At 43.8% G+C, this 27307-nt stretch overlaps 1 protein-coding gene across 2 annotated transcripts; it reads left to right on the top strand.

The window, feature by feature from the left end:
• Positions 1 to 4420: 4420 nt before the first annotated feature.
• On the top strand, positions 4421 to 27050 carry ASRGL1 (asparaginase and isoaspartyl peptidase 1). Of its 2 annotated transcripts, none has more exons than XM_032414290.1 (7): positions 4421 to 4549; positions 5976 to 6176; positions 14585 to 14727; positions 15527 to 15684; positions 23955 to 24073; positions 24816 to 24926; positions 25366 to 27050. In XM_032414290.1, exons 2-7 carry the CDS (start codon positions 5987 to 5989, stop codon positions 25569 to 25571), a joined length of 927 nt encoding a protein of 308 aa, XP_032270181.1. In that variant the 5' UTR covers positions 4421 to 4549; positions 5976 to 5986; the 3' UTR covers positions 25572 to 27050. The 2 variants fall into 2 exon arrangements, with proteins under 2 accessions (XP_032270181.1, XP_032270180.1); XM_032414289.1 differs by lacking the exon at positions 4421 to 4549 and adding an exon at positions 4589 to 4774.
• Positions 27051 to 27307: the final 257 nt, after the last annotated feature.

Here is a 27307-nt window from a genome sequence, read left to right on the forward strand (position 1 = left end):
ACTAACTGAGGACAATACATGTTTATATCAGAACTCAGAGAACTGTCTGACCAGACTCTGGAGAGTCCTTCCACCAGGAATGCTCACCTCCTAGACACCTCACACTCTCTCCCTCACTTCCTTCAGATCTGGGCTAAAACATTATGCCCTCAGTGAGTCCTTTCCAACCCACCTGCTTTGTGTTGGTCTGAGCCTATCAATAGTGATGGTATCCGCTAGCAACGCCTGGGGCACTCACTGGGCCTGTACCACTTGTATTGATCCCCCACAGACACATTCTAACTGGAGCTTACGTTGTGGCTAGACCAGGCCTGCGGTTCTTGTTATGATTGCAAGAAGCACCTCAGCAACAACCATCAGGGAACATCAAAACACAAGGTTCATTACTCACAAGTCCTGGAGGGTATATTGCATGCTGGGGGCCGCACTTGGAGGTAGCTAGTAGAGAGAGATTGAGTTCTGACCTGGGGTTCCTGCCTTTATTGGAGTTGAGGGTGGGGTTTCTAGGGTTTCCTGGGTTCACTCTTTAGTGGTGAATTGAAAACGTAACAGTGACAATTAGGGCACCAGGAGGGAAAAGCAGGGTCCCTCAAGCAATTATCTTCCTTTCTGTGGCCTCAGGCTGATGCTGAATTTATCTACATGCCCTGGCTTGTGCTATCAAACCTCCCCAAGAGGTACGCCAGTAATAGGGGAATGTTGGCTGGGATTCAAAGTGGTTGCAGATAAGCCACAACATATGACATACTGATTCGACTACATGAAGAAGAGGTAGGAAAATGTTTCTAGAGTGCCTTTTGGGTACAATAGTCCAGTGAAAAAGCCTCCGTGGTTTTCTAAGGGAAATTTCATAAATAACAATCACCAGATGTGGGGCTGTGTTAGCCAGGGTGGTCAGAAATTAAATAAGACAATTTGGTTGCTGATACCTTCTGGGCTCTATCTCCATGGTCTAGTCTCTAAGAGAAGGCAGCACTGAGGAAAGAATGTGGTTCTCTCTGTGCAATGCCTGGTGCTTATTCTGTCTTCGGATTCAAAGCTTCAGGCTGGGTGAGATGAGCTTCCAAATGAAGTGAAGCAGTGCAGTGGGGCTGACCCCTGGAAAGGTAGCATGAGAAGCTTCTGTAACATCTCCCAGCTCTGTATTGACAAGGAGCCCACCTGGATCCCAAGAGTGCAGAATCAGGTGAGAGATAGGTGGTTGTGTTAGTGTCCTAGGGCTGCTGGGACCAAGTGCCACAAACCAGGCAGCTCAGATCAACAGAAAGGTATTCCCTCACAGTTCTGGAGGCTAGAAGTCCAAGATCAAGATGTTGGTAGGGCCAAGCTCTCTCTGAAGACTCTAGGGGAGGACCCTTCCTTGCCTCCTCCTAGCTTCTGGATATTGCTTATAATCCTTGAGTTTCTTGGCTTGTAGATGCATCACTCCAACCTCCACCTCCACATGGTTTTCTCCCTCTCTGCATCCAAATTTCCTTCTTATAATCACATTGTTAGACCACCTGTTGGGGCCCAAGTCCCCCAGGTAAACAAAGACACTGTTATCAGATAGGATATGCCACTGGTTTAAAGATCATCTCCCAGGAGCCAAGGGCAAAGGTCAGATCCTTCTTGCAGTAAGGTTAATCCTTTGTTGTACAGCTTCATTCTGTAAACAGACTTTCCACACGGTGGAAAAGATGACCACCAACAGCCCCAAATCAACAGTCTCTCTAATTAGCGACTGCAGTAGACAAAACTTCTTTCTTTTTGTGTCCAAACTTCAATTCTAGAGAAGTTATATAATTGGTCCTGCTTGGATCACACAGTTGCTTTTCGAGCCAACTACTGTTGCCAAACAAATGGAATACCATGATTGACCAGGTTGGGTTTTTGTGTCCATGTCTATGGCTATTGATTGAAAGTCTGTAACCAGGAAAAAAGGAGATGGAAATGGTCAGGACTCCGTCAATAAATGCCACCTTACCAACTGTTGTCCCCACTTCCAACTTAGGACCAACCAGAGAAGGCCAAATATGTCCCCCTAACCGATCACATAGGATGCCCACTTCTGGTCTGCCCGCCCCCAGCTTCCCCGCACCGATAACTTCTGGTCAGAGCACACCCTTTCCTGTCATTGAGTCTCTGCCAAACACAAGTAATGGTAGCTGATTCCTTGGCTATAGCATGCTCTGGGTTAAAAAAGGGACCCTGGAGCAGGGGCTGGCCTTCTTCAGCTCTGGAAATCAGAGCATCAGGCCAAACCTTTACCTCAGGCTTTTGCTTCTGTTGCCTGCCCTACCCCCAGGGATGTGCAGTTACTTTCAGCTAGTGACAAACCTCACTTCTCTCTCTTCCTCTGAGGAACATAAAGTCAGAATGTGGGTGTTTGAGAATAACTGGACTACGGGGTGACTGAATCTGCTGTAATTTTTAAGAAAACCTTTTATTCTTTTTTTTTTAAGTAGTCTCCATGCCCAACGTGGACCTTGAACTCACAACCCTGAGATTAAGAATTGCATGCTCCACCGACTGAGCCAGCCAGGTGCCCCAAGAAAAGCTTGTATTCTTAATCTTCAATAGCAGCAACTTCCTTTTGACACAGCTCTGAAAAAAGCTTCTCTGCCTTGTGCATTCATTTCCTGTACAGTGGTTTTCAAACTTTTTCACTAAGAAATTCCTAATGATGGAAGAGAAAGAGCTAGTCACTCCCTTTCCTTGGGGAAGGGGAGGTGAGGAAATAATAAATATATTAATAATAATAATTGCAGAAACAACAGCAACCCTGTATTATGCATTTACTATGCACCAAGTTAATGCTAAGGACTTTGCCTACATTTTCTCATTTAATCTGCGCAGCAAACATGGTTTCCTGGACTGGTTGCTAGAGAAGTTGTGGTTCAGAGTTCTATTTTTGTATAAGGTCTGGCCATTGCCCTTCTGAATTCAGTCTATCAGGAAGTTGTTACTGGTGGAAGAGTCTGTGCTGTGTGGATAGAGGTCTCTGTTCTTGGATTCCCCAAGAAAGATTTATGTGAGGATCCGCGCTGGAATAAAGACAAGCAGAAGGAAAGTAGCAAGCACAGAGCAGTTTATTAAGCACAGTACACTCTCAAGAAGGGAGAATGGGCAGGCCCAGAGTTGGCAATTTCACCACAGTTAGGGGTGTCTTTTCTTTCTATGTTTGCAGAGGTAATGGGTCATAGCTACGGAGATCTCCCACTGAGGATGTTTCCAGTCATCTAAGGGACTCCTACTGGTTAGGAGGGGGGAGTTTTTGGCCCTACAATGTTCTTGCCTGAATTGTCATGGCCATCTTCCTCCAGGGAGCGTGGGATGGTGGAGTGGGAGGGGTGAAACCACAATGTAAATATATTACAATGAAGCTATGGGTTACCCTGGGGCAGAGGTTGAAGAGGAGAGTGTAAAAAGCCACAATCAGAAAGGGAGCCAAACCTTGAGAGACTCTTGACTCCAGGAAACAAACCGAGGGTTGTGGAAAGGGAGGTGGGTGGGGGGATGGGGTAACTGGGTCATGGGTATTACGGAGGGCACGTGATGTGATGAGCACTGGGTGTTATACGCAACTAATAAATCATTGAACACAACACCAAAAACTAATGATATACTATATGTTGGCTAATTGAATTTAAATTAAAAAAAAAAAGCCTCAGTCAGGCTTCTAATGTGTCATCTATTTATCACCGCCTTTGTCTCCAGCTCTTAACTAACTGCCTGCCTTATCAGAATCAGGCCCTACATTATGAGTATCTTAAATTGGGGAGGCTGTGTGATGCTATTTGTTGGACAAAGTGAAAATTTATCTTTGACATTGGCTCATCCAACCAATAAAAAGTTTAAAGCAAATTACTAATGGAAATAAAATTATAATTCAAAAGGCTACTTTGCATATTAGAATAATGTATCCTTTGGTTCATTCCACTAATCTAGTATCATACAGTTGTCTTATGGATAGATATGTAAACTCCTTCTATTGGAAGGATGCTATGGCAACGGGAAGAGGGGGGCGGATACAGATGATTGGTTAAGTCATCCAGGGGGTCAGAGCCTTAAGGCAACTCTCTGGAGCAGATTGAAGAAAATGTGTCAACAACAACAAAAAAACTAAGGGCACAAGTGGTTTAAGGAATTTAGAGCTGGGCTCCTGGAAGCTCAGAGGAGGGAATCCGCCTAGGGTTTCAGACTCTTCAGAGCACCTCCGGCACAGAACCATACGAATTATAGTTTATCTTTCCGTTCTTTACAAAAGGTTAAGGAGAGAGACGATTAGAAGGAAGCGATCTGAATTTAAACGAATAACAAGACTGAGAAACATTTCGAGCAGAGGAAGGGTATCAGTGCCCACTGCATTGCTTTTCAACTGTCAGTTACAAAACCTTGGCACATCACGTATTTCGCCACCAACACCAACACCCCGCCCCCAGCCTCATAAGGAGGAAGTGGAGGTTCCCCCTTTCACCAGGAAGCTCGGGTGAGTGGAGGGCCAGCATTGTCCCTGTGCCGGGAGCCAACCTGCTGGGGTCGAGCCGGAGCGGAGACGCCAGCAAAGGTGAGAGATGCTGCGCGGCGGCCCCAGGTCGGGGCTTTACGGTAACTGAGCTGCGCGCCAGCCCCGCCCTCGTGCGCAAGCGCGAAGCCGTTGTCCGCGGAGCGGTTGCGAGCCCAGCGGTTCCCAGGACAGGCTCGCCCCGGCGCTGGACCGCGCAGGTTCGGAGCCGGCCGGGCGGCTCGGCCCAGCCTGAAGCCCCGGCGTCTGCCTCCCGCGGCGTCCTCGGTAAGTCGACGGCGCCGCCGGAGCAGCTGCCGGAGACCGGGAAAGCGCCCTGCCCGGTGGTGGGGGACTGGGACGGGGGGCGCCGACGAACTGGCACTGCCCAAGAATGTCAAGGGTGAGGGATTCCAGTGGGATGTGGCGCATCTCTTTTTGGGGGGCGGGAAGGGGGACCTGGACCTCTGCAGCGCGGGGTGACCCCCGAAGTCCGTGTCTGTGGCCCAGTCTGTCCCTGCACGGCCTGGACTGGACGATCCCAAGGAGCCTAGATGCTGAGTGTCGCTGGCAAGTGCATGCGCAGTTCACACCAGAGCACCTGCCTCTCGGTCTGCAGCCCTCTGGGCCTGTTGGGTAGGGCCTGTCTTAGCCCACCAGGAATGATCCTGAGGCCAGCGTTTCCTCCCATTGCAGTAGTGATGAGGAGGTTGGAATTGTGGTTACCCTCAGACCCTCAGACCCTTTTTCCTTGGGGCCTGTCTGGCGTTCATGATTCCCAGCTGTCTCCCATCCCTAAACTCTGACAGTCCCAGAATGGCTTCTGAGATCCTACTGAGATCTGGCTTTAGAGGATTTAGTCATTTTGCTTTGAAGCTGGATGGCCCCCAGCAGCCTGATGTCCTTCCCAGAGGTTCCACCAGTGTCCCCGACTATCCCTACATGGTCCAGTCCCCGGACCAATACCAGGAATCCTGGATGCCTAGTCAATGTGGTACCTGCCTTCAGATATCCAGGACTTACAGCCTTGGAAAAGGGACCATCCCAGGGGAAACCCAAGACCAGAAAGAGCCCAGGAGTAGGGCTCGAGCTCTGGCCCTGAAGGCAGTCCCCACCCCTTCCCAGCAAAGACTGTGGTTCTCTGGAAAACTGAGGCCAGATGGCAGCCGGTGGGGAGGGGGCGCGGGCACTGGGTCCCGAAGCCCCACCCGAAGGCCCAAAGATGCCTGAGGTGGGGGTGGGAGAGAAACCGGGAATGTGCGAGGCCGGGGGGCACTCTGGGCATTTTGTGCAAAGTTCAAACCAAGCTGTCTCTGCCCTCCGCCCCCATCCCCTAGGTCTCAGGAAATTTCTTGAGGCTCTAAACCTTGCCTCCCTCCTGGGGTAGAAACTGGACCTAGTCTCCAGTGGAATCTCCCCCAGGAGATTATGCCCAGGGTGGTCTTCTTGGGCCTGTTCGAAGTGACACTTTCATCTTCCTGATGCTTAGGATCCGTCGACATGAATCCCGTCATCGTGGTCCATGGTGGCGGAGCCAGCAGTATCTCTAAGGACCGGAAAGAGCAGGTGCGCCAGGGCATCATCAAAGCTGCTGAGGCAGGTTACAAAATCCTGACGGATGGAGGGAGTGCAGTTGACGCTGTGGAAGTTGCTGTGGCATTCCTGGAAGATCATCCTGAGTTCAACGCAGGTATATTTGCAGTGCAGTTAGTAACTGATGCCAAATCAGGTTAAGCTTATCCCCCTACACAAATAGAATCTAAAGTGCCAATGAATCTGGTAAGCTTTTCAGTAAAATTTAATATGTTAAAAAGATTTAATTTTTCTCTTTTTACCTGTTGACCGGGTTGCTTTAAGAATTTTTAAATCCATCAGTTCACTTTTTTTTCTTTAACTTGCTTCTGAGAATTCACATACCGAGAGGCTTTTTTATTACATCTTTTTGTGGGGGTAGACTATATACTATAAAGTGCACCCATTTTAAGTTTTGAAAAATATATACACCTGTGTAACCACACCACAAGATTTAAAACATTTCCATCGGGCGCCTGGGTGGCTCAGCCAGTTGTCTGCCTTCAGCTCAGGTCATGATCCCCCGGTGCTGGGATCGAGCCCCACATGGGGCTCCCAGCTCAGCGGGGAGCCAATGCTTCTGCTTCTCCCTCTTTCTCTGCCTGCCACTCCCCCTACCGGTGCTCTCTTTCTCTGTCAAATAAATAAATAAAATCCTTTTTAAAAAAACAAAATTAAAACATTTCCATCATACCCAGAAGTTCCTTCATGCCGCTTTGCATTTTAATCCACCCTCATCCTCACTACCAGGTATCCACTGCTCTTCTTCTGTCGTTATAGATTAATTTGCGTTCTCCAGAATTCCATATAAATGAAATCATGCGGAGTGTATTCTTTTGTGTTTGGCTTCTTCCTCTCAATTGATCCCTTTTTAGAGTAATTATCATTGTAACTACTATGATTATCTACTATGTATCAAGCAATGGTCTGAGAAGTTTGCATGATTAACTCATTTAATCTGCATTATGAGTTAGGTATAATTCTTATGCTCATTGATTTTAAAATAGAGCACCGAGAATCTGGGGATTAAAATACTTCTTGGGATGATACCACCCACCTAACATCTGTCAGAGAAAAGAGTTTCAGGAAATCTGAACCAATTAGTCATGAAATACTGAGTATTTGTTCCAGCCCCTTGCTTCTGCTAAGCACTCTTTAACACTTATGCAAAATTTCCTAAGTCAGGCTGACCGTAGAATGAGGCATAAGTGCACTGTTATGGCTGTCGGTTGAACCAGAACTTAGCAGATGCTCCCCCTTGCCAGCAGAAGGAGTGGCGCTGTTTCAGTGGGAGACTTGTGCAATTACACGCCACTAGCAGTTTTGACCCTCTGGCTGACAAACACCCTCTTATTCACAAAGGACCTTGATTTGGAACAGGTCTTCTGGTCCCCCACCCTCTCTAAGCTACTGGGATCAGTCATCTGCCTGAACTGGGGAGTATGGATTCAGAACTGGAGTGGCTAGTTCTCGTCTTCGCTCTATAGCAAAGCCTGGTAGAGTGACTCACTTCTAAGTGACTCGCTTCTACTGTGCCAGGCGTCTGCTCTGCAGCGCATTGAGGGAGAAGAGTAGAATCACACAATCTGTAGCTTTTCGAGTCTGGATTCTTCATTTACCGTAATGCATTGGAGGGCCGTCCATGTCGACACAACTATTAATAGTCCGTCCATTTCTACTGTTAAGTAGCATTCCATTGCATGAATATACTAAGTCTTGGTCATTTACCAGCCAAAGGACATGGCCAATTTGGGGCCATTACAAGTCACTATTAACAATTGCATACAGGTTTTTGTGTGAACATAAGTTTTTCTTTCTCTTGGGTGAATACCAAGGTGTGGGATTGCTGGTCATAGGGCAAGCATATCTTTAACTTTACTTGAAACTGCCAAACTATTTTCCACAGTGACTCCCACTTTCCCTTCCCACCAGCAGTGTATGAAGGTTCTAGTCACTCCACATCTTCACCAGCACTTGGTGTTGTCAGTATTTTGTATTTTAGCCATTCTAACAGGTGTGTGGTGGGATCTCATTCTAGTGTTAATTTGCTTTTCCCTAGCAGCAAATGTTTATTTTAATATCTTTTCAAGTACTTTGTCAATTTCTGTATTGTGTTTTTTATTATTATTACTGAGTTTTAAGAATTCTCCATATATTCTATATGTTGGTCTTTTATCAGATATGTGATTTGCAAATATTTTCTTTTGGTCTGTAGCTTGTCTTTTCTTTCTCTTAACAGTGTCTTTCAAAGAACAAAAGTTCTTAATTTTGTAGGAATCCAATTTTTTAGTGCTTTTAGTGTCATAGCTTAAGAACTATCTGCCTAGGCTGGGGCATCTGGTGGCTCAGTCGGTTAAGCGTCTGCCTTCGGCTCAGGTCATGATCCCAGCGTCTGGGATCGAGCCCCGCATCGGGCTCCCTGCTCAGCAGGAAGCCTGCTTCTCCCTCTCCCACTCCCCCTGCTGTGTTCCCTCTCTCACTGTGTCTCTCTCTGTCAAATAAATAAATAAAATATTAAAAAAAAAAAAATCAGGTAGTAAGAGTCTTGCAGCTCTTTGTGTGCATGTTTGTGTAACTGTTTTGGCTGTCCTAGTCCCCTTTGTCCTTCCCACCAATTTGAGAATCACCTTGTCAATTTATACCAAAAAATCCTGCTAGAATTTTGATTAGGACTGTATTAACTCTGTAGAGCAGTCTGGTGAATTGAAATCTGAGCAATACTGAGCCTTTCCATCCAATACTTCCATTTGTTTAAATCTTTGATTTCTCTCATCAGTGTTTTGTAGTTTTTAGCATGCACTATCTTATACATATTTTGTTGGATGTATACTTAATTATTTCATGTCTTTTGGTGCTATTGTAAATGTTACTTATTACGATTAGAGTTACGAACCTTTGTTGCTGATATAAAAATACAGTTGATCTTTTTCATACTTGCCATCTGTAGATCTTCTTTGGTAAGATGTCTGTTCGGGTCTTTGTCTCATTTTTTTTTTGTTGTTGTTTTTTTTTCTTTCTTTGTCTCATTTTTTAATCTGATTGTTTGTTTTCTTATTGTTGAGTTTTAAGAGTTCTTTGTATATTTTGAATAGCAGTCCTCTATCAGATGTGTCTTTTATGAATACATTTTCCCAGTCTGTGGCTTATCTTCTCATTCTCTTGACAGTGTCTTTCATATGGCAGAAATTTTTTGTTTTAATGACGTCCAGCATAACAATTTTTTCTTTCATGCAGCATGCTGTTGGTGTGGTATCTAAAAAGCCAATCCCAAGGTCATCTGGATTTTCTCCTATGTTATCTTCTAGGAGTTTTATAGTTTTGCGTTTTACATTTAGGTGTGTGATCCATTTTGAGTTAATTCTATGAAGGGTGTATGGTCTGTGTCTAGATTTGGGTTTTTTTGCATACGGATGTCCAGTTGTTCGAGCACTGTTTGTTGTAAAGACTTATCTTTGTTCCCCTGGATTGCCTTTGTCTGAAGATTCTGAACCCAGTTCCAGTGCGTGTGTAGATTTTCCCACACCAAGCACTTTTCCTACACCAGCTGGGTGTCCTACAATTTAGCTCATTTCTGACACTATCTACATGGAGGTATCATCAGATTCCACAGGTGAGGGCGCCTGGGTGGCTCAGTCGCTTAAGCATCTGCCTTCAGCTCAGGTCATGATCCCAGGGTCCAGGGATCAAGTCCCGCATCAGGCTTCCTGCTCGGTAGGGAGTCTGCTTCTCCCTCTACCCCTCCCCCCTGCTTATGCATGTGTGCGCTCGCTCTCTTCTCTCTTTCTCTCTCTCAAATAAATAAATAAAATCTTAAAGAAAAAAAAAAGACGCCACAGGTGAAGGGCTCAGTCCCACGAGACTACCCTCCACTTCAGATGCCAACTGTAAATCCAGGTTGTTACTTGTGCTTCTGACCTATTAATTAATTAATTAATTAATTAAATCTTTTTTTAAAAAATATGTTGAATTTATAGTGGCACCTGGGTGGTACAGTTGGTTGAGCATCTGACTCTTGGTTTTGGCTCAGGTCTGATCTCAGGGTCCTGAGATCAAGCCCTTCTTCGGGCTCCATGCTCAGCACAGAATCTGCTTGTGTTTCTCTCTTCCTCTCCCTCTGCCGCTCTCCCCTTGCTTGTGCTCTCTCACGCACGTGAGATCTCTCTCTAAAATAAAATAAATCTTTTTTTTAAGATTTTATTTATTGATTTGGGAGTGTGCACAAGAGAGCGAGCACAAGCAGGGGGAGCAGCAGAGGGAGAGGGAGAGGGAGAAGCAGACTCCCCACACAGCAGGGAGCCCGACGTGGGGCTCAGTCCCAGGACCCTGAGATCATGACCTGAGCCAAAGGCAGCCACTTAACCGACTGAGCCACCCAGGCGCCCCTAAGATAAATCTTTAAAAAAAAAAAAAAGATGTTGAATTTATTGGTTTAAGAGTTATTTATAATATACTTTAATTTTTTTAATGTCTATAAGGTCTGTAGAGTGGTCCCATCTTTCATTCTTGATATTTGAATTTCAGTCTTTTTTTCTTGGTTGTCTAGCTAGAGTTTATCAAGTTTGGTTTTGGGGGAATTTTTTTGGTTTTTTTTGTGTGTGTGTGTGTTTTCAAAGAACAGTAGCTTTTGGTTTTAGGAGGGTTTTGTGGATTTTTTTATTGTTTTTTCTTTTACTGTTTTTCTCTTCTGAATTTCATTGATATATCTGTATTATTTCCTTTCTTCAACTTACTTTAGGAATAATTTACTATTATTTTTAGATCATTAATTTGAGACCTGTCTTTCCTAATACACGCATTTAATACTTTAAATTTTCCTCTAAGCCCTGCTTTGATGGCATCCTACAAGTTTTCACATGTTGTCTTCTCATTTTCATTCTGTTCAAAACATGTTATAATTTCATTTGTGACTTCCTCATTGAACCGTGGGTTATTTAGAAGTGCGATAATTTCCAAATATGTATGGATTTGCCAAATATCTCTCTGACTTTTATTTTAATTCTGTTACAATCAAAGGATATACTGTGTGATTTACATTCTTTTGAACTTTGTAAGGTTTGGGTTTTGGCCCAGAATATGGTCTCTCTTGGTAAATATCCAATTTGTATTTAAAAAGAATATGTACTCTGCTATTGTTATATGGAAAGTTCTATAAATCTCAATAAGGTTGGGGCGCCTGGGTGGCGCAGTCCTTAAGCGTCTGCCTTCAGCTCAGGTCATGATCCCAGGGTCCTGGGATCGAGCCCTGCATTGGGCTCCCTGCTTGGCGGGAAGCCTGCTTCTCCCTCTCCCACTCCCTCTGCTTGTGTTCCCTCTTTCACTGTGTCTCTCTCTGTCAAATAAATAAAATCTTAAAAAAAAATAAAAAAATAAATCTCAATAAGGTCAAGTTAGTAGATAATGTTGTTCAGATCTTCTATACCTTCATTTTCTGTCTATTTCTACTGATTAATGAGAGAGGAGTGTTGAAATCTTTAATTTTATTTGTGAATTTCTCTATTTCTCCTTTGACTTCTATCAGTTTTGCTTCATATATTTAGAAATTGTTGTTAGGTACATAGATTGCTGTCTTCTGTGTGAACTGACCCCTTTATCATTATGTAATGTCATTATTATTTAACGTTCCTTGTTCTGAAGTCTACTTTGCCCAATGTTAATATAACTGCTCCTGCTTTCATTTAATTCATTTTAGCATGGTATAACTTTTCCATTCTTTTATTTTTAACCTGTTTGTATCTTTATATTTAAAGTGGATTACTTTTAGGTAGCACATAGTTGTATCTTACCTTTTTATACAATCTGACCATCTCTGCTTTTTATTGGGGTGTTTACGCGATTTACATTTAATGTGATTATTGATATGGTCAGCTATAAGTCTGTCATCTTGCTATTTGTCTTCTATTTGTCCAATCCATTCATTGTTTCTTTTTTCCTCTTTTTCTGTCATCTTTTGGGATAATTGAGTGTTGTTTATGATTCCGTCTTACCTCTTTTGTTGGCCTCGTAGCTAGACTACTTCTTTTTAAGGGTTATTTTAGAGTTTATAGTATACATCTCTCACTTGTCACAGTTTACCTTTAAGTAATATCATACTCCATGAATAACCTCAGAACCTTGTAATGGTATACTTGTTTCCCCTTTCCTAGCCTTTGTGCTATTGCTGTCATGTATTTTACTTCTGTGTATGTTATAAATTACCCAATACATTGTTACTATTTTTCCCTTAAACAGTTATATATGTATATAGATACACACATATACATACATATATTTTTTTTTTTTGAGAGAGAGAGAGAGAGAGATTGAGTGTGAGGAGAGGGGCAAAGGGAGAGGGAGAGAGAGAATCTTTTTTTTTTTAAGATTGATTTATTTATATTTATTTATATGAGAGAGAGAGAGCAGGGGGAGGGGCAAAGGGAGAGGGAAAGGGAAAGAATCTCAAGCAGACCCTCCTGAGTATGGAGCCCTACGTGGGGTTTGAACTCACGACCCTGAGATCATGACCTGAGCCAAAATCAAGAGTTGGATTCAACCAACTGAACCACCCAGGCTCCCCTAAATGGTTATATTTTAAAGATATTGTTAAGGGCGCCTGGGTGGCTCAGTTGGTTAAGCGACTGACTTCGGCTCAGGTCATGATCCTGGAGTCCCGGGATCGAGTCCCACATCGGGCTCCCTGCTCGGCAGGGAGTCTGCTTCTCCCTCTGACCCTCTCATGCTCTCTCTGTCTCATTCTCTCTCTCAAATAAATAAATAAAATCTTTAAAAAAAATAAATAAATAAAAAATAAAGATATTGTTAAAATAAAGGGAAAAGGTATTTCTGCTTATCCATATACTAACCATTTCCAGTGCTTTTCCTTCGTGTGGCTTATGACTGTGGTCCACTGTCCTTTTCCTTCTTCCTGAGAGACTTCCTTTAACATTTCTTGTATTTCGCATCTGCTATTGGTGATTTCCTTCAGCTCTTGTGTATCTGAAAAAGTCTTTGTTTTCAGTGTTTGAAAGATACTTTCACTGTATATTGACGTCCAACTTGACAGGCTGTTTTTGTGTGTGTGTTTTGTTGTTGTTGTTTTTAACTTCAGGGCTTTAAAGGCATTGCTCCACTGTCTTCTGGATTGTGTCATTTCTGACAAGAAACATATTCTCATTGTTTCCTCTCTTCCTAATGCATGTCTCTCTGGCTACTTTTAAGATTTTCTGTCTCATTAGCACCAAGCTGTTTGATCATGATGTCCTTGCATGTAATTTTCTTCATGTTTCTTTTGCTTGGAGTTTATTGAGCTTCTCAGATCTGTGAATTTGTAGTTTTAATCAAATGTGAAAATTTATTATCCATTTTTCCTTAAATATTTTGTTGTCCCTCTTGTCTCACCTCTCCTTTTAGAGATTCCAATTACACATAGATTGGGTTGCTTGAAATTGTCCCTGAGCTCAATGATCTCTTTTAATTTTGGGTTTTTTTATCCTTTTTTATTTTTCATTTTGGATAGTTTCTGTTGCTACATCTTCACGTTCATTAATCTTTTCTGCTGCACTGTCTAACCTTGTTTTATTTTCTGTGTATTTTCCACTTAAGACTTTTTTTTTTCCATCTCTAGAAGTTCTATTTGGGTCCTTTTTATGTTTTCCTCCATGTTCTGGTACATACAGAATATAGTTATAACAGCTGTTTTATTAACATCCTTGTCTACTAATTCTGTCATTTATGATCTGTTACTATTGAGTGAGGTTTTTTCCCTCCTTGTTATGGGTCATATTTTCTTGTTTCTTTGTGTGCCTGGAAGTTTCTTATTGGATACCGAACATTGTGAATTTTACCTTGTTAGATACTGGACAGTTTTATAATCCTTTAAATATTCTCGAGCTTTGTTCTTATCCCATTTTACAGATGAGGAAACAGGCCCAAAGAGGTAAAGCATAGCTAGCCTTACAGGCACTAGCTAGGCAAAAGAAGTTGGAGGAAGGGTGGTGGTGGTAAAGAGGGCAGCATGCACAAGGGGACAAGAGCAGTGGGAACTTATTGTACTTTCATAGAAACCTAATATTTCAGTAAAATGCAGCCAAGGAGGAGGCGGGGAGGATACAGCTGGTAAAGGAGATCAGAAGCCAGATCGGGAAGTGTTTCATACTTTTTATTTTGTAGGTCATGGGGTGCCAAGCCAGATGTGGGTTTCCAAACATGTTTCTCTGGCAGTGGAGTAGAGGATGAATTAAAGTTGGCAGCTTAGGGGCGCCTGGGTGGCTCAGTCGTTAAGCGTCTGCCTTCGGCTCAGGTCATGATCCCAGCGTCCTGGGATCGAGCCCCGCATCGGGCTCCCTGCTCCGCGGGAAGCCTGCTTCTCTCTCCCGCTCCCCCTGCTTGTGTTTCCTCTCTCGCTGTGTCTCTCCCTGTCAAATAAATAAATAAAATCTTTAAAAAAAATAAAAAAATAAAAAAAAAAAAATAAAGTTGGCAGCTTAGAGGAAACTTGGGAGCCATTTCGAAGTTCTTAATTCTTGCTTTTCAACTTCTCTTTGGCTTTAGGTTGTGGATCTGTCTTGAATGTAAATGGTGATGTTGAAATGGATGCCAGTATCATGAATGGAAAAGACCTGTCTGCAGGAGCTGTGTCTGCAGTCCGCTGTATAGCAAATCCCATTAAACTTGCACGGCTTGTTATGGAAAAGGTATGTGACAAAAGCATCCTTTTTGTAAGAAATTGTTACCGCTGTACTCTAGCAACTAAAAGTGGTCTAACTGTAGGGAAATAATTGTGAGCACTGTTCTCCTAAAACCCTATAAAAGAACAGAAGCAATGCTACTTAAATTTCTCAAATAAGCCGAGACTCTGACTCTGTTGGCAGTGGAATTTGACTAGTAATCCCTTGTCCAGTGATTACTTTGTTTTCATCTTGTCTTCTTGTATTTTCTTCAGTCTTCTCTCAACATGGATGACATAACAGATACAAATTGAACAGACCAACTGTTTAATAGCATGTGTAAAATAAAGATGAATTATGTTCTCTAAACTTAAGATCAGGGCGCCTGGGTGGCTCAGTCGTTGGGCGTCTGCCTTCGGCTCAGGTCATGATCCCAGGGTCCTGGGATTGAGTCCCACATCGGGTTCCCTGCTCTGCAGGAGGCCTTCTTCTCCCTCTCCCACTCCTCCTGTTTGTGTTCCTGCTCTCGCTGTGTCTCTCTCTGTCAAATAAATAAATAAAATCTTTAAAATAAATAAATAAACAAACATAAGATCATACATAAGTACCTTTCTAGTAATATTCCATCACTTTGGGGGTTTTTTGAAAATACAAGATCTCAGAGTGCCAGGCTCTGTCCAACATTCGAGGAAAAGCAAGCCAGTGGAATTTGCATTTTTGAGGCTCTAAACCCAGAGAGAAGTAATTATATCCACACAGAACAGTTAAAAAGATTTTTTAACTATTTCAAAAAACTAACCATGTTTCTGTTTCTTTCTGGCTCAAGACAGCTCACTGCTTTCTGACTGACCAAGGTGCAGCGAAATTTGCAGCAGTCATGGGGGTCCCCACGATTCCTAAAGAGCAGCTGGTGACAGAAAGAAACATAAAACGTCTGGAAAAAGAGAAGCATGAGAAAGGTGCTCTGAAGTTAGACTGTCAACAGTAAGTGTCTTCTGTGGCTCGCAGTTTGGGGACTTACTCAGGCGTGGAAGTGTGACAAATATCTGATTACCTACATTTCTTAAATAAGTCAAGAATCACTTGGTAGTTTCCATTTTTGTACAAAATAATTGACACTACATCATGGAAAAACTGCTCTTTTGATTCTTACATTTAGCCTCATTTATTACTCCTATAATAACAACTCAGATTTGGCCAAGAGTTCCTTCTCCAATCATAGAGTGCCTTGTGTTAGTGGATTAACTGTCGGATGTCTCTTGATCAGTTTGTTATCTTAAAAGCAGACAAAACAGGTTGTCTGTGACCTAGTGAACCCTCTGAAGTTACTTGAGCCTGCTGTCCTAGTACAGAGGAATCAGAACAGTTCTTATAAGTTTGAATTAATCATTTGTTCTGAATTACGGTTTTCTGTGTTACAGAGTTCAAAATCCCAAAGAAAAGCCCCCTTATTCAAAGCAAAATTTGAAAAATAGAATTTAGATATGGCCTGGGAGTTTATAATGGAATATAATCCATTAACTCTGCGTACTCTTTAAGATTTGTCATTTTTAACCAGCAGTATACTTTAATATCACCTAGGGAGCTTTTTCAAACTATTGTCTGGTCCTCTTCTTAAAGAATCTAATTTAATAGATTTAATTTAATAATTTAATCTAATTTAATAGATCTGAGGTGAAGAGGCCAGGCAGGTGTATCAGGAAAAAGTTTCCCAGGTAATTCTGATGTGTCCCCAGCTTAAGAATCTGTTTCACAAAATTGGCCATGTACTGGTACTTCTGATAACCTTACCAAGTGTGTACCATGTACTTCGGATAACCTTACCAAGTGTGCTATTGTACCTGTAGGCTAGAGTCACCAGAATGGGGTGCTTTATCGATGGTTCTTGGGTCTTTTAACAGATGTTGTCACATCACTTTCCAAAAATTCTGCAACAGCACACATCTCTACCAGCCAGTATTACCCTTAGATATAAGCAAGAGGGGCTCCGCCCTGGGTCCTGCACTTTAGAGGACCCCCCATATCACAAACACACAAAACAGTTGGCTTATTACAGACACCTGGGGCACGTCTGTCACTCAGCAGTGGCATAGTATAGCCCATAACCCTCATCATCCACTCTTGTGATTAACACCATTCAGCCCCCAGGGAAATGCTTCTCTGCATCTCTTGCTCTATGTCTTGGAAGCGAAGGCCACCTAAATCTAAAGATTTGTGGATTGTGCTACTGCTGATATCGGAAATGGACACTGCTTCGGAGTGGGGGGAAGAATTGAACAGCAGGGGGAAGAATTGAACAGCAGAAGGACTTAGGTAAGAGAAAAAGACAAATTAATTACTTGTCGAATAAATTCTTACGTAACAAAGTAGTTGTTTCCCAGTAGTGCCAAGTATCCATTTTCTTGCCTCCTTACATGTTCTATGCTGTGGTTCTGGCGGGATTCATGGATTAGTACAATATCTGCAAGACTTGCACATGAGGACTGATGCCCATTACTCTTAAAAGTGTATATATGTAGGTCTAGACCAGCACTGTCCAACAGAAAGACAAGAGCTGCATATGGATTTAAAATTTTCTAGTAGCCACATTAAAAAAGTAAAAAGAGACAGGTAGGGGTGCCTGGGTGGCTCAGTCGGTTAAGCGTCTGACTCTTGATTTTGGCTCAGGTCATGATCTCATGGTCATGAGATCAAGGCCCACGTCAGGCTCCATGCTCAGTGCAGAGTCCGCTTGAGATTCTCTCCCTCTGCCCCTCCCCACCCCCACTCACACACTCTCTCTCTCTCTCAAAAAAAAAATATATATACACACACACGTGAAATTAATATATTTCACCCAATACATCTAAAATTTTATCACTTCAGCAGGTAATCAATATAAGAAATTACTTGAGATATTTTACATTCTTGTTTCACACTAAATCTTCAAAATCTGACCCATATGCTATGCTTGTAGCATACCTCCACCGCCCCCCCAGGGGGTTGCCCACGCTTCCTGTGGCCAGTGGTGCAGGTAGCTCATGTCTGCCATACTGGACAGTGTGGGTCTAGACAGAACCTGCGTGAAGAACCAGCTCTTTTTGTTGGCAACTAAATGGACACTGAATGTTAGTTAGGAATGGTTTTGTTTGTTAAGATATGTTAAAATTTTTAGCTTTTAAGGAATTTTATTTTAAGATGTTATATTCACTAATTATAATTCATGTTTTGACTTTAATATTAATAGATAATTTGGTATATTTTAGGAAAACACTTAACTTTTTAAAGTTATATCTGTAACTCATTTATATTTATTCAGTTATATTTACTCTTCATTTTTTTATGAAAATATATCCTAATTTTGTGCACTTTCAAGACGATTACATCTTTTTAATCCCTAGATTATTGAAAATGCATGTTAAGTCAAGATTTTGATAGAAAAAGAATACAAAAGTGGAGCTCACAAAAGAAAACAGAAAGCTGAGCGGAAAAAAGAAGGAAAATAATCTTCCAGGACATAGCCCACGCACATTTTAGAAAACAAAACAGTAAAGTAAGCAGTCTTCTTCCAGGAAGATCCACCTAACGTTCACAAGCGGGACATTCCAAATTCTTGGTCCAATGAAGATTTAATTACCTGTCAGAACAGTGAAAATTAGTAAGAATATTATTCTTGCCACAACCTCAGTTTGAACAGTTCCAATGAAATCCCAGCGATTTCCCGTCCTTTACTACAGGAAGAGTTAATTGCTCATCACGAAGAATCACACACCAAAAGGACACGTGCAGTCGGTAGGATTGGGGGAACAGGCAGTTGATAACAGCAGAAAAAGAAAAAGATGATATGAAACAGGGATGTAATGTTCTTGAAAGAATAATACAGTGTGTCCGGTATTTAGCCAGGCCTAATGAGGCTTTTCATGGCACTCCATCATCAGCACCGTGTTTACAAAACACAGTGGGACATTTCTAGGCTTAATAAAAACTATTTCAAAATTCAATAATATATGTAATTAAGACAAAAATAATGAAACTAATAATCACTATCTAGGATAGAGAATTTAGACAGATTAATTTAGTGGGTAATAAGCAAGAGATGAAATCAAATACATAAAATGTTTTTAACAAAATATTCAGTTCAACTAGAAGGTACCATGGTCAGAAGTCATGTCAAGCAACTAACATTTATTATATGTATGGCTGTACTACCCTGAGAAGAAAAACAAGGTCTGACTCACCTGCTTTTTGAAGTAAGTGTTTTGGATTTAGAGAAGAAGTGGGGACAACTTTTCATCTTAGGCATCAATTTAAAAGACTGTCGAAGGCAATGGGGCGCCTGGGTAGCTCAGTCAGTTAAGCAACCAGCTCTTGATTTTGGCTCAGGTCATGATCTCAGGGATGTGAGATCAAGCCCCTTGTCAGGCTCCACGCTCAGTGCAGAATCTGCTTGAGATTCTCTCTCTCTGCCCCTCCCCCTACCCTGCTTGCACACGCACACTTTCTCTTTCTCTAAAATAAAGCTAAAAAAAAATAAAATAAAAGACTGTCAAAGGCAAGCCTGTGATAATGGAGTGAACGTGGTTGGTAAATAGAAGATATATAAGCATGAAGTTTGGCCAAGAGTCCAAAAGTATTCCATTTGATACAGTTTGAATCTGTTTCTAGGAGGTGTGCCCCCACCGTGTGGCAGTAGAGGGTCCAATGGGGGAGTCTCTAGACAGGCCCAAAATGGAACAGCGTGTTCAAACTCCTGTCTGACCTTAGAACAAATCTCAGACAGATGGTGGGAATGACCAACTCAGTGCTATTAAAGTGATTACATTGAATTTAGATAAAGAATTCTGTGAAACCACAGAAGATTCTCAAAGAGTAAATTATGGACTTTGACAGACAGTGAAATTAATTTTGAATTGGTGCTACCTACAGTCCCTTCGTATGAACTGTTAATTTCTATTGATAAGCTTAGTAAAAGCTTTAAAAAAATATTTTTGGCTATTTCACTTTTAAAAGGATTGAAAATATATTAAGTTTAGAGAAACAAAATCATACTGCATGTGAAATGTGCAAGAAGAATAACATTTCAGGGCCATGAGATTTGAGCCCCACGTGGGGTTCCACACTGGGTGTGGAGCCTACTTGGCATTCTCCCTCTCCCTCTGTCCCTCCCCCCCGCTTGCGCTCTCTTGCACTCTCTCTCTCAAAGAAAGAAAGAAAAGAAAGGAAGGAAGGAAGAAAGAAAAGAAAATTCCAGTAAAATAAAAGGAACCTGAAAGAAGGCAACAAAAATTCTTGCCTAACTTGAAGGAGAAGATTCGTGTACAAATAATCCCCAGATCAGCTCCCACAGAGGCTGTCTTTCTGTCATATATCAGAGCCTAGTGCCATTTGAAGAGAGACTTGCACAAAATCAAACAACACAACCGCTACTTTCAGTCTTCTTTGTAATACGCCAGCAGTGAAATGTGAAAGAGCTGAAGATACTCTGCTGGATCTGGGTGCTGCTGAAGAGATGGTATAAATGACTACAGGGAGCGATCGTGACTTGTATGATCAAGTTAAAGTATGTAATAGTGTCTTCCGTTACAAAAATGTATCCCGCGGTGCCGGTAGCATCTGAGTGTGGTAATGTTCAAATCAGGAGTTCTTTCCAAATCTAAGGATTGCCTTAGGAATTCTGTTGAACATTCCAGTAGCTGCTGCCTCAGCAGAGGGAAGCTTCTCCAAATTAAAATTAATAAAAAACCTGCTAAGAACTACACGGACTCAAAAAGATCTGTCTTATGTGGCAGTTTGTCAAGAGAACACATGTTGTATGGACATACGATTATAAGAGCATACTGCTTCCTGAGATGAAAGCAGGAAAATCAACCTTGTGGAGTCAACACTTAATAATTTATAGGGTGGGTGGGTGGGTGGGTGTCTGTGTGTTTGTTTCCAGCCATCAATAGCTAATCCACAGAGGACCCAAATGGGCACAATAATAATTACATTAAGTTGTCATTGGTAGTTTGTCCACTTACGGGCATGTAAAAACCATGGCTTTACAATATTTATTTAAAGACATATTCATCACTCTAAGAGAAAAGAATGTATCTACAGCTTCTCAAAAGTAAATAGATGGCGTATGGGCCTCCATTTATATTTGCAATCTTGCCTCCACACCTTACGAGTGTTGGGGGTGGGCCTGCCAGCAGCAGAGCCTGGGAGTGCCTGCCCTCATCTGACGTCAGGAGGGAAAGGCTGTCACTCTAAGCTGTATTCCCTGGCTGTCAACAAGTTTGAGCATTTGGCGTTTGTTGGTGGGCCATTTGTTTCTATGAATTCGCCTATTTTTGTCCTATGATCATTTTTTCTCTTTCATTGTTATGTCCCTTCTTCTCGGTCTTAAGGCTGTCTGCTCTGTTTAAAAAAAAAAAAATTCCAAATCTGTTGTTTTTAGTCTTGCTTTTACTTTGCTTATGGTAATTTTGCCATACAGAGGTTTTTACTTTTTTATAATCAAATACTCAGTCTACCTCTCTTGTATAGCTTGCAGGACTAGAAACGTAGAAGGTACTCCCCACCCTGAGACATCTGTAGTCACCTAGATTTTCCTGAAGAATTTTGTTTTATGTTTTATATTCAGGCCTTGAACTCTCTGGAGTTGATTTTTTTTTTTTTAAGATTTTATTTATTTATTTGATGGAGAGAGACACAGCGAGACAGAGAACACAAGCACGGGGAGTGGGAGAGGGAGAAGCAGGCTTCCCGCTGAACAGGGAGCCCGATGTGGGGCTCGATCCCAGGACCCTGGGATCATGACCTGAGCCGAAGCCAGACGCTTAACGACTGAGCCACCCAGGCGCCCCTCTGGAGTTGATTTTTGTGAATGCTGGAAGATAGGGTTTTCTGCCAAACAGAATGCCAAATTTCTCTTTCTAGCCCCCCTGAATGCCGGCCCATATCTAGCTACAATTTGCTCTCTCCATGTGATTGCCCAACAGGTACCTCAAGCTTGTGTCCAAAACAGAACCCTGGATTTCCCCACCAGCCTTGCTCCACACCCACCAACAAAACCAAAAAACAACAAAAAATCTATTCCTGGGTGGCTCAGTCGTTAAGCGTCTGCCTTCGGCTCAGGTCATGATCCCAGGGTCCTGGGATCGAGCCCCACATCAGGCTCCCTGCTCGGCCGGAAGCCTGCTTCTCCCTCTCCCACTCCCCCTGCTTGTGTTCCCTCTCACGCTGTCTCTCTCTCTGAAATAAATAAATAAAATCTTAAAAAAAACCCTATTCCTAATAGTCTACATTTCAATGAATGGTTCTTGTACCTTTTCCATTCTGGAAACCAAAGCCTTAGAGCCGCCCATAATCTCTCTCACACCCAGCTCCCCCACAGTCTGTCAGCTCTGCTTGCAGAATGTCCCAAGCCGAGCCCACTTCTTTCCATCCCAGGAGCACCCTAACGGAGGCCAGCGACTCTTCAAGCCTCCTGACCAGTCTCTAGTTCTACTCTTGTCTCCCTCAGTCAACACACATTTGCCAGAATGATTATTCTAAGAGAAACTTTTTGTACACGTGTGGCATACGTACCGGAGTGCACCAGTCTTATGTTGCCTCTGATGAGTTTTCACAGAGTGGACCCATATAACCAGCCCCCAGGTGGGGAAATTGCTCATCGCCCGATGCTCCCCACCATGCTCCCTTCCATTCCCAGCCCTGCTGTAAAGGCAACCACTTACCTGGCTTCTAACACTGTGGACGACTATTGCCAGTTTTCGAACTTTATTTAAGTGGAAACATATAGTATGTGCTTTATTTGGTGCCTTCTTCCCTCATTATATTTCTGAGATCCGTCCATGTGCCGCATACTGCAGGAGCTCATTTTCACGGCAATAGACAATTCTGTTCCATGACTGTATCTCAGTCCACCTACTCTGCCTTTGGTGGACATTTACGTCACTTTGTTTTCTGTTATTACAAACAGTCCTGCTGTGAACATTTTGGTCTATGTTTTTTGGTGAACGTAGCTCCGCATTCCTGTTGGAAGAATGCAGAAATGTAGGAGTGTGATTGCCAAGTCAGCGTTGGTAGATTCTGCCAGATGGTTTTCCAAAGGAATACCGAGTCATCTTCATTTTAGCCATCCTGGTGGATGGGTGTAGGGTAAGAATGATATTTTTAAAACAACTCATCTAGTGACACATCTTGGCTCAGGTTCTGCAGTGTCTTCCCATCTCACTCAGGACCTATACGTCAGAGAACCATATGAGTTAGTGTTCAAATCAGAACTTGACTTTGAGAGTGAAAGGGGAACTGTTACATGGGGATAAATCAGGACTGTCCTGGGTCACCACGGTGTACAGTACCCCCACCCGTCAGAGCCTCCATGGTCTGGCTGCTGGCCGTCCCCTGACCCCCCCACCCTCTCTCCCTTGCTTTATTCTCTGCAACCACAGTGACCTCCAAATTCCATGAGCTTCACAACCATGTTCCAGCTTCCCAGCAAGCCGTGCGGGCTGCCTTCACCTTCAGAGAGGCCCCGTATAAAGCCCTCTCCATGCTGCTGGAGTCACCATTTTTACTGTTGTTCCATAAAACAAATTTTTATCGCTCTGTTGCCCTCTGCCCCCAAATGCAAGCTGCACAGAAGGGACTTTGTCCGTTCACTGCTGTGCCCGGCACTTACCATGTGCCTCAGATATAGTTCATCATAGAATCTGGGTGGTGGGTATTATAGCTGTTGTACAATTTCTTCCAGTTCTTTTACTTGAAAATATATGTTAGGGAAAACAATAGCTCGTTTCATCTTTACAGCAAGCCCCGGGAAACAGGCAAAGTGGGGTGTGACAGGCAGCATCGGCATCACCTGGGAGGTTGTGAGAAATGCAGGGTCTTGGGTCCCACCCTGTAGCCACCAACTCAGGATCTCTGGGGTGGGCCCGGGGATCCAAGGGATTTGTATGCACACAACGTTTGAAATGCACTCAATCATTTTTATCCCCGTTTTATAGGTGGGGAGAATGAGACACAGAGAAGAAAACTTTAAGTCCCACAGCTAGAGGACGGTGGTACTGGGATGGGATGTGCTCTTAAAGCTGAGGTCTAAAGGAATGTCTAGCAATCTGTCTGACCTGCAGAATAAAAAGCTAATGTGAGGCGTGAGTGTTAGAATCGAAGCGTGTCCCATTTGCCATTAGCATCTAATGTGGGGATTTAAGTGCTGTTCAGCTACGATGTTACTTGTGACAGTGTCTCTCGTCTCAGTCTGTCACTTTTCTCTTTATTCTTGGCAGAGACTTGGGAACCGTGGGTGCTGTTGCCTTGGACTGCAAAGGAAACGTAGCCTATGCAACCTCGACGGGCGGCATCGTTAATAAAATGGTCGGCCGGGTTGGGGACACCCCGTGCATAGGTAGGCCCCATGGCTGGCTGCTGCCCTGCCCCTTCCGCTGCCATGCACCTGTCGCCCTCTCCTCTTCACTCCCTGCCTCTTCCGGCCGCTCCAGGAGCGAGGGGGGGGGGTGGCCACCGCCTAGAGAGGGCGCCTGTATGTAGCAGGCGCGAGGCTTTTCCGAGGCAGGTGGCTCCCGCGATGACTTGGGGAGGCTCAGGGGGCCCCCAGCGAGCCCCCAAGGGCCTCTTTCTTCTCTCTAGTCCCAGCTTCAGGATCTGCAGACTTAGCCCCGAAGAGTTACATACACAAAGCCTCTTCCCAGGCATGGGCTCAAATTAACAAACAGAAAAAGCTGAGAATATAGGTTGGCAGCTACTAGATTTGAGTGGCACGAAAGCGACGCGGTGCTGCTACAAGTGGAAACGTTTGTGTTGACACTGAAGTACGTCCTCTGGCTCCCGGGCGTGGGTCAGTGGCGGGGCTGGGACTGGCTACATGGGCTTCGCAAAGGAGGAGCCGTCCTGGAGGAGCTGCTCCGGGAGAGCTCGGGCCAACCCCCCCTCACCAACCACCACTGATTTCAGGGTCATCACCTGGCACGCACTACTCCACCTCTGCATCTCAAGGTCACGGCTACTGACCTTTGTTCACACTTTGGCACTCTTTGGGATTTAACGTTTATGTAGCATTAGACTTGATACGTGTTTGCATTTCTTCACTGTTGCTGCTCAGTCAGAACCAGTGCACCTTTTTTGAGCAGGATCTGGAGGTTATGCGGACAACGACGTTGGTGCCATTTCAACAACGGGGCACGGGGAGAGCATCCTGAAGGTGAATCTGGCCAGACTGACTCTCTTCCACGTAGAACAAGGTACACAGAACAAGTTCATACTGTCTGAAGACAAGTGAATGGAAGCTCTTTATAAATAGACTGTAAAGTATATGAAACCCTTTCTCATTTGCTTCAGATGTTCCTTGCAGGTTAACGCTCCTTTGACTTCTTCCCACCTCCTGTTAGGATCTGGAAAGAAGTGCACTTAGGCTATTGTCCGTGTTGGACATCTCGGGGGCAGTAGAGAGACTTTGAGCCTGGGTGTGGGAGAGAAAGCAGCTCTGCTCAGGCTGATGCGAGGCATCATCTCGTGCAAAGAGGGCCTTTTATGGTGAGGATCCTTCTTTGAAGCGTTCATAGAAATCATTTGCCCAAAGTCTTTGTTAACTTATTTGGGTTGTTCATACTGCAACTGATTTTCCCATCATATTCGTTTCATTATAATGTGTGTTTTTTCTCAACCTTTCCTCGTTTTCAGGAAAGACATTGGAAGAGGCAGCCAACATGTCGTTGGGTTATATGAAGTCAAAGCTGAAGGGTTTAGGCGGCGTCATCTTGGTCAGCAAAGCAGGAGACTGGGCGGTGAAGTGGACCTCCACCTCCATGCCCTGGGCAGCCGCCAAGGATGGCAAGCTGCACTCTGGAATCGATCTCAACGAGACCAGTATCACTGACCTGCCCTAGGACCCTGAAGATTGTGTTCTAGATGCTAGCTTGGAGGGAAAGTCCAGTTTCCTGGTGTGGAGACTTGGCTTAATCAATTAGATCTAGAAATGGAAAATTCTGCAGTCTGTCACTCGTTTTGTCGCCTTGATCAATGAGTATCTGAGTGTTTGGTTGAGGGGAGGATCTGGAAGTGCTGAGAGAAACGTTCCTATTAAGGTCAAAATAAGATGACCAGGTCCTGAGTCTTTCTTATGAGTCGTCCCCAGTGTCTTAGATTAGAAAGAAGAAATGACATGATCTGAACAGGACAACAGCCACTTCGGTGCAGGGAGTGCCATCTGGGATCAGGAGACCTGCAGCGGAGACAGAAGGGGCAGGCTCGAAAGGTGGGGGGACCCAGACCAACACCTCCCGGGGCTCTCTTGGTTGCAGAGTTCACGTTAAGTCAGAAGAATGTCAGGGAAAAGAATCCATGAGAGGAGAAGCTGATTTTTCTAAGAAGGTTCAGATCTCCTCTGACTTACTGATGTGGACATGTTTCCAGATACTTTAGAAGTAGCCTCTGATAACCCATAGTCCCCAGTCTGGAGGTGAAGGGTCTAATGGAGACTCTGCGGAGCTCCCACGTGAGTCTGCTGGCCTCGCATTTTCCCACCAGCCTCCGCCTACTGCAGGCCCTCCTGGTGCTCATGCCGAGTAAGGGGGCTCATGATCTCTCCGCCCCTACTATAACCAGCGCGCCCATCCCGTGGGGATGCACCATGATCTACGGCACTCTCCCGATGTCCAGGGCTGTGGGCCCCCACGACTGCAGGGGGCATGTGTACAGCATGGTCAGCATCATGAAAAAAAGTCATTTCCTTGGTGGAAACTATTCCTATTCATCTCGCTTTATACTGGAAATGGTATTTCTGCTGTGACAATTTTTTAGTCTGTCAGGTCTTACCTTCTCACTGGAAAGAAACTGCTTAACTTTAAATTCCATGTGCCACTAATAAAATTTATTTTGAAAGAATAACAGTGTGGTTAGGAGTCACTGTTGACCAAGACCAGAATGTCCACAAGCTCCCATTGTTTGTCAGTTCAGACAGGCGTACTAACTCAAGAGGACTTTCGAGAGGAGGGTGGTACAGGGATGTCGGTTACGTCCTGCCTCGTGGAGTATATTGGAGAGTTTTTCAGAGGAATGGAGCTTTTTCTCAATGGATTAAGGGAGAAACCAGACCACCATTTGCAAGGATCAGCAGGGCGAATGAGCAACATTCTTGCGGTTTGCCAGCCACCTCCTTCCAGATCCCTGCCCATGACCTTCCCGGGCCGGCCGGCTACTCCGAGCCACGGAGGGGGAGGTGGCACTCGGAGGCACAACTGAGTCTGAATCCTGACTCTCCCCACTACCGGGGTGACCCAAGTTAACTTCTAGGAATGTTTTCATCTATAAAATGGATTACCATGAAGATTAAATACAATTAAAGGAAAACTGCTCTGTGTTTATCTTAAGGATCCTCTGGACAGATAGAGAAACTGTGGTGGGGCCCAGGAGGGAGTGGGTGTGTTCATATCCTTGAAAACCTCAAAATGTTGGGGCGCCTGGGTGGCTCAGTCAGTTAAGCGTCCAACTCTTGATTTCGGCTCAGGTCATGATCTCAGGGTCATGAGATTGAGCCCTGCATTGGACTCGACACTCGGCAGGGAGTCTGCTTGAGATTCTCTCTCCCTCCCTCTCCCTCTGCCCCTCTTCCGCGGTCGCCCGC

This window comes from Phoca vitulina, unplaced genomic scaffold (genome assembly GCF_004348235.1).
Source record: "Phoca vitulina isolate PV1807 unplaced genomic scaffold, GSC_HSeal_1.0 scaffold16, whole genome shotgun sequence".
NCBI lineage: Eukaryota > Metazoa > Chordata > Mammalia > Carnivora > Phocidae > Phoca > Phoca vitulina.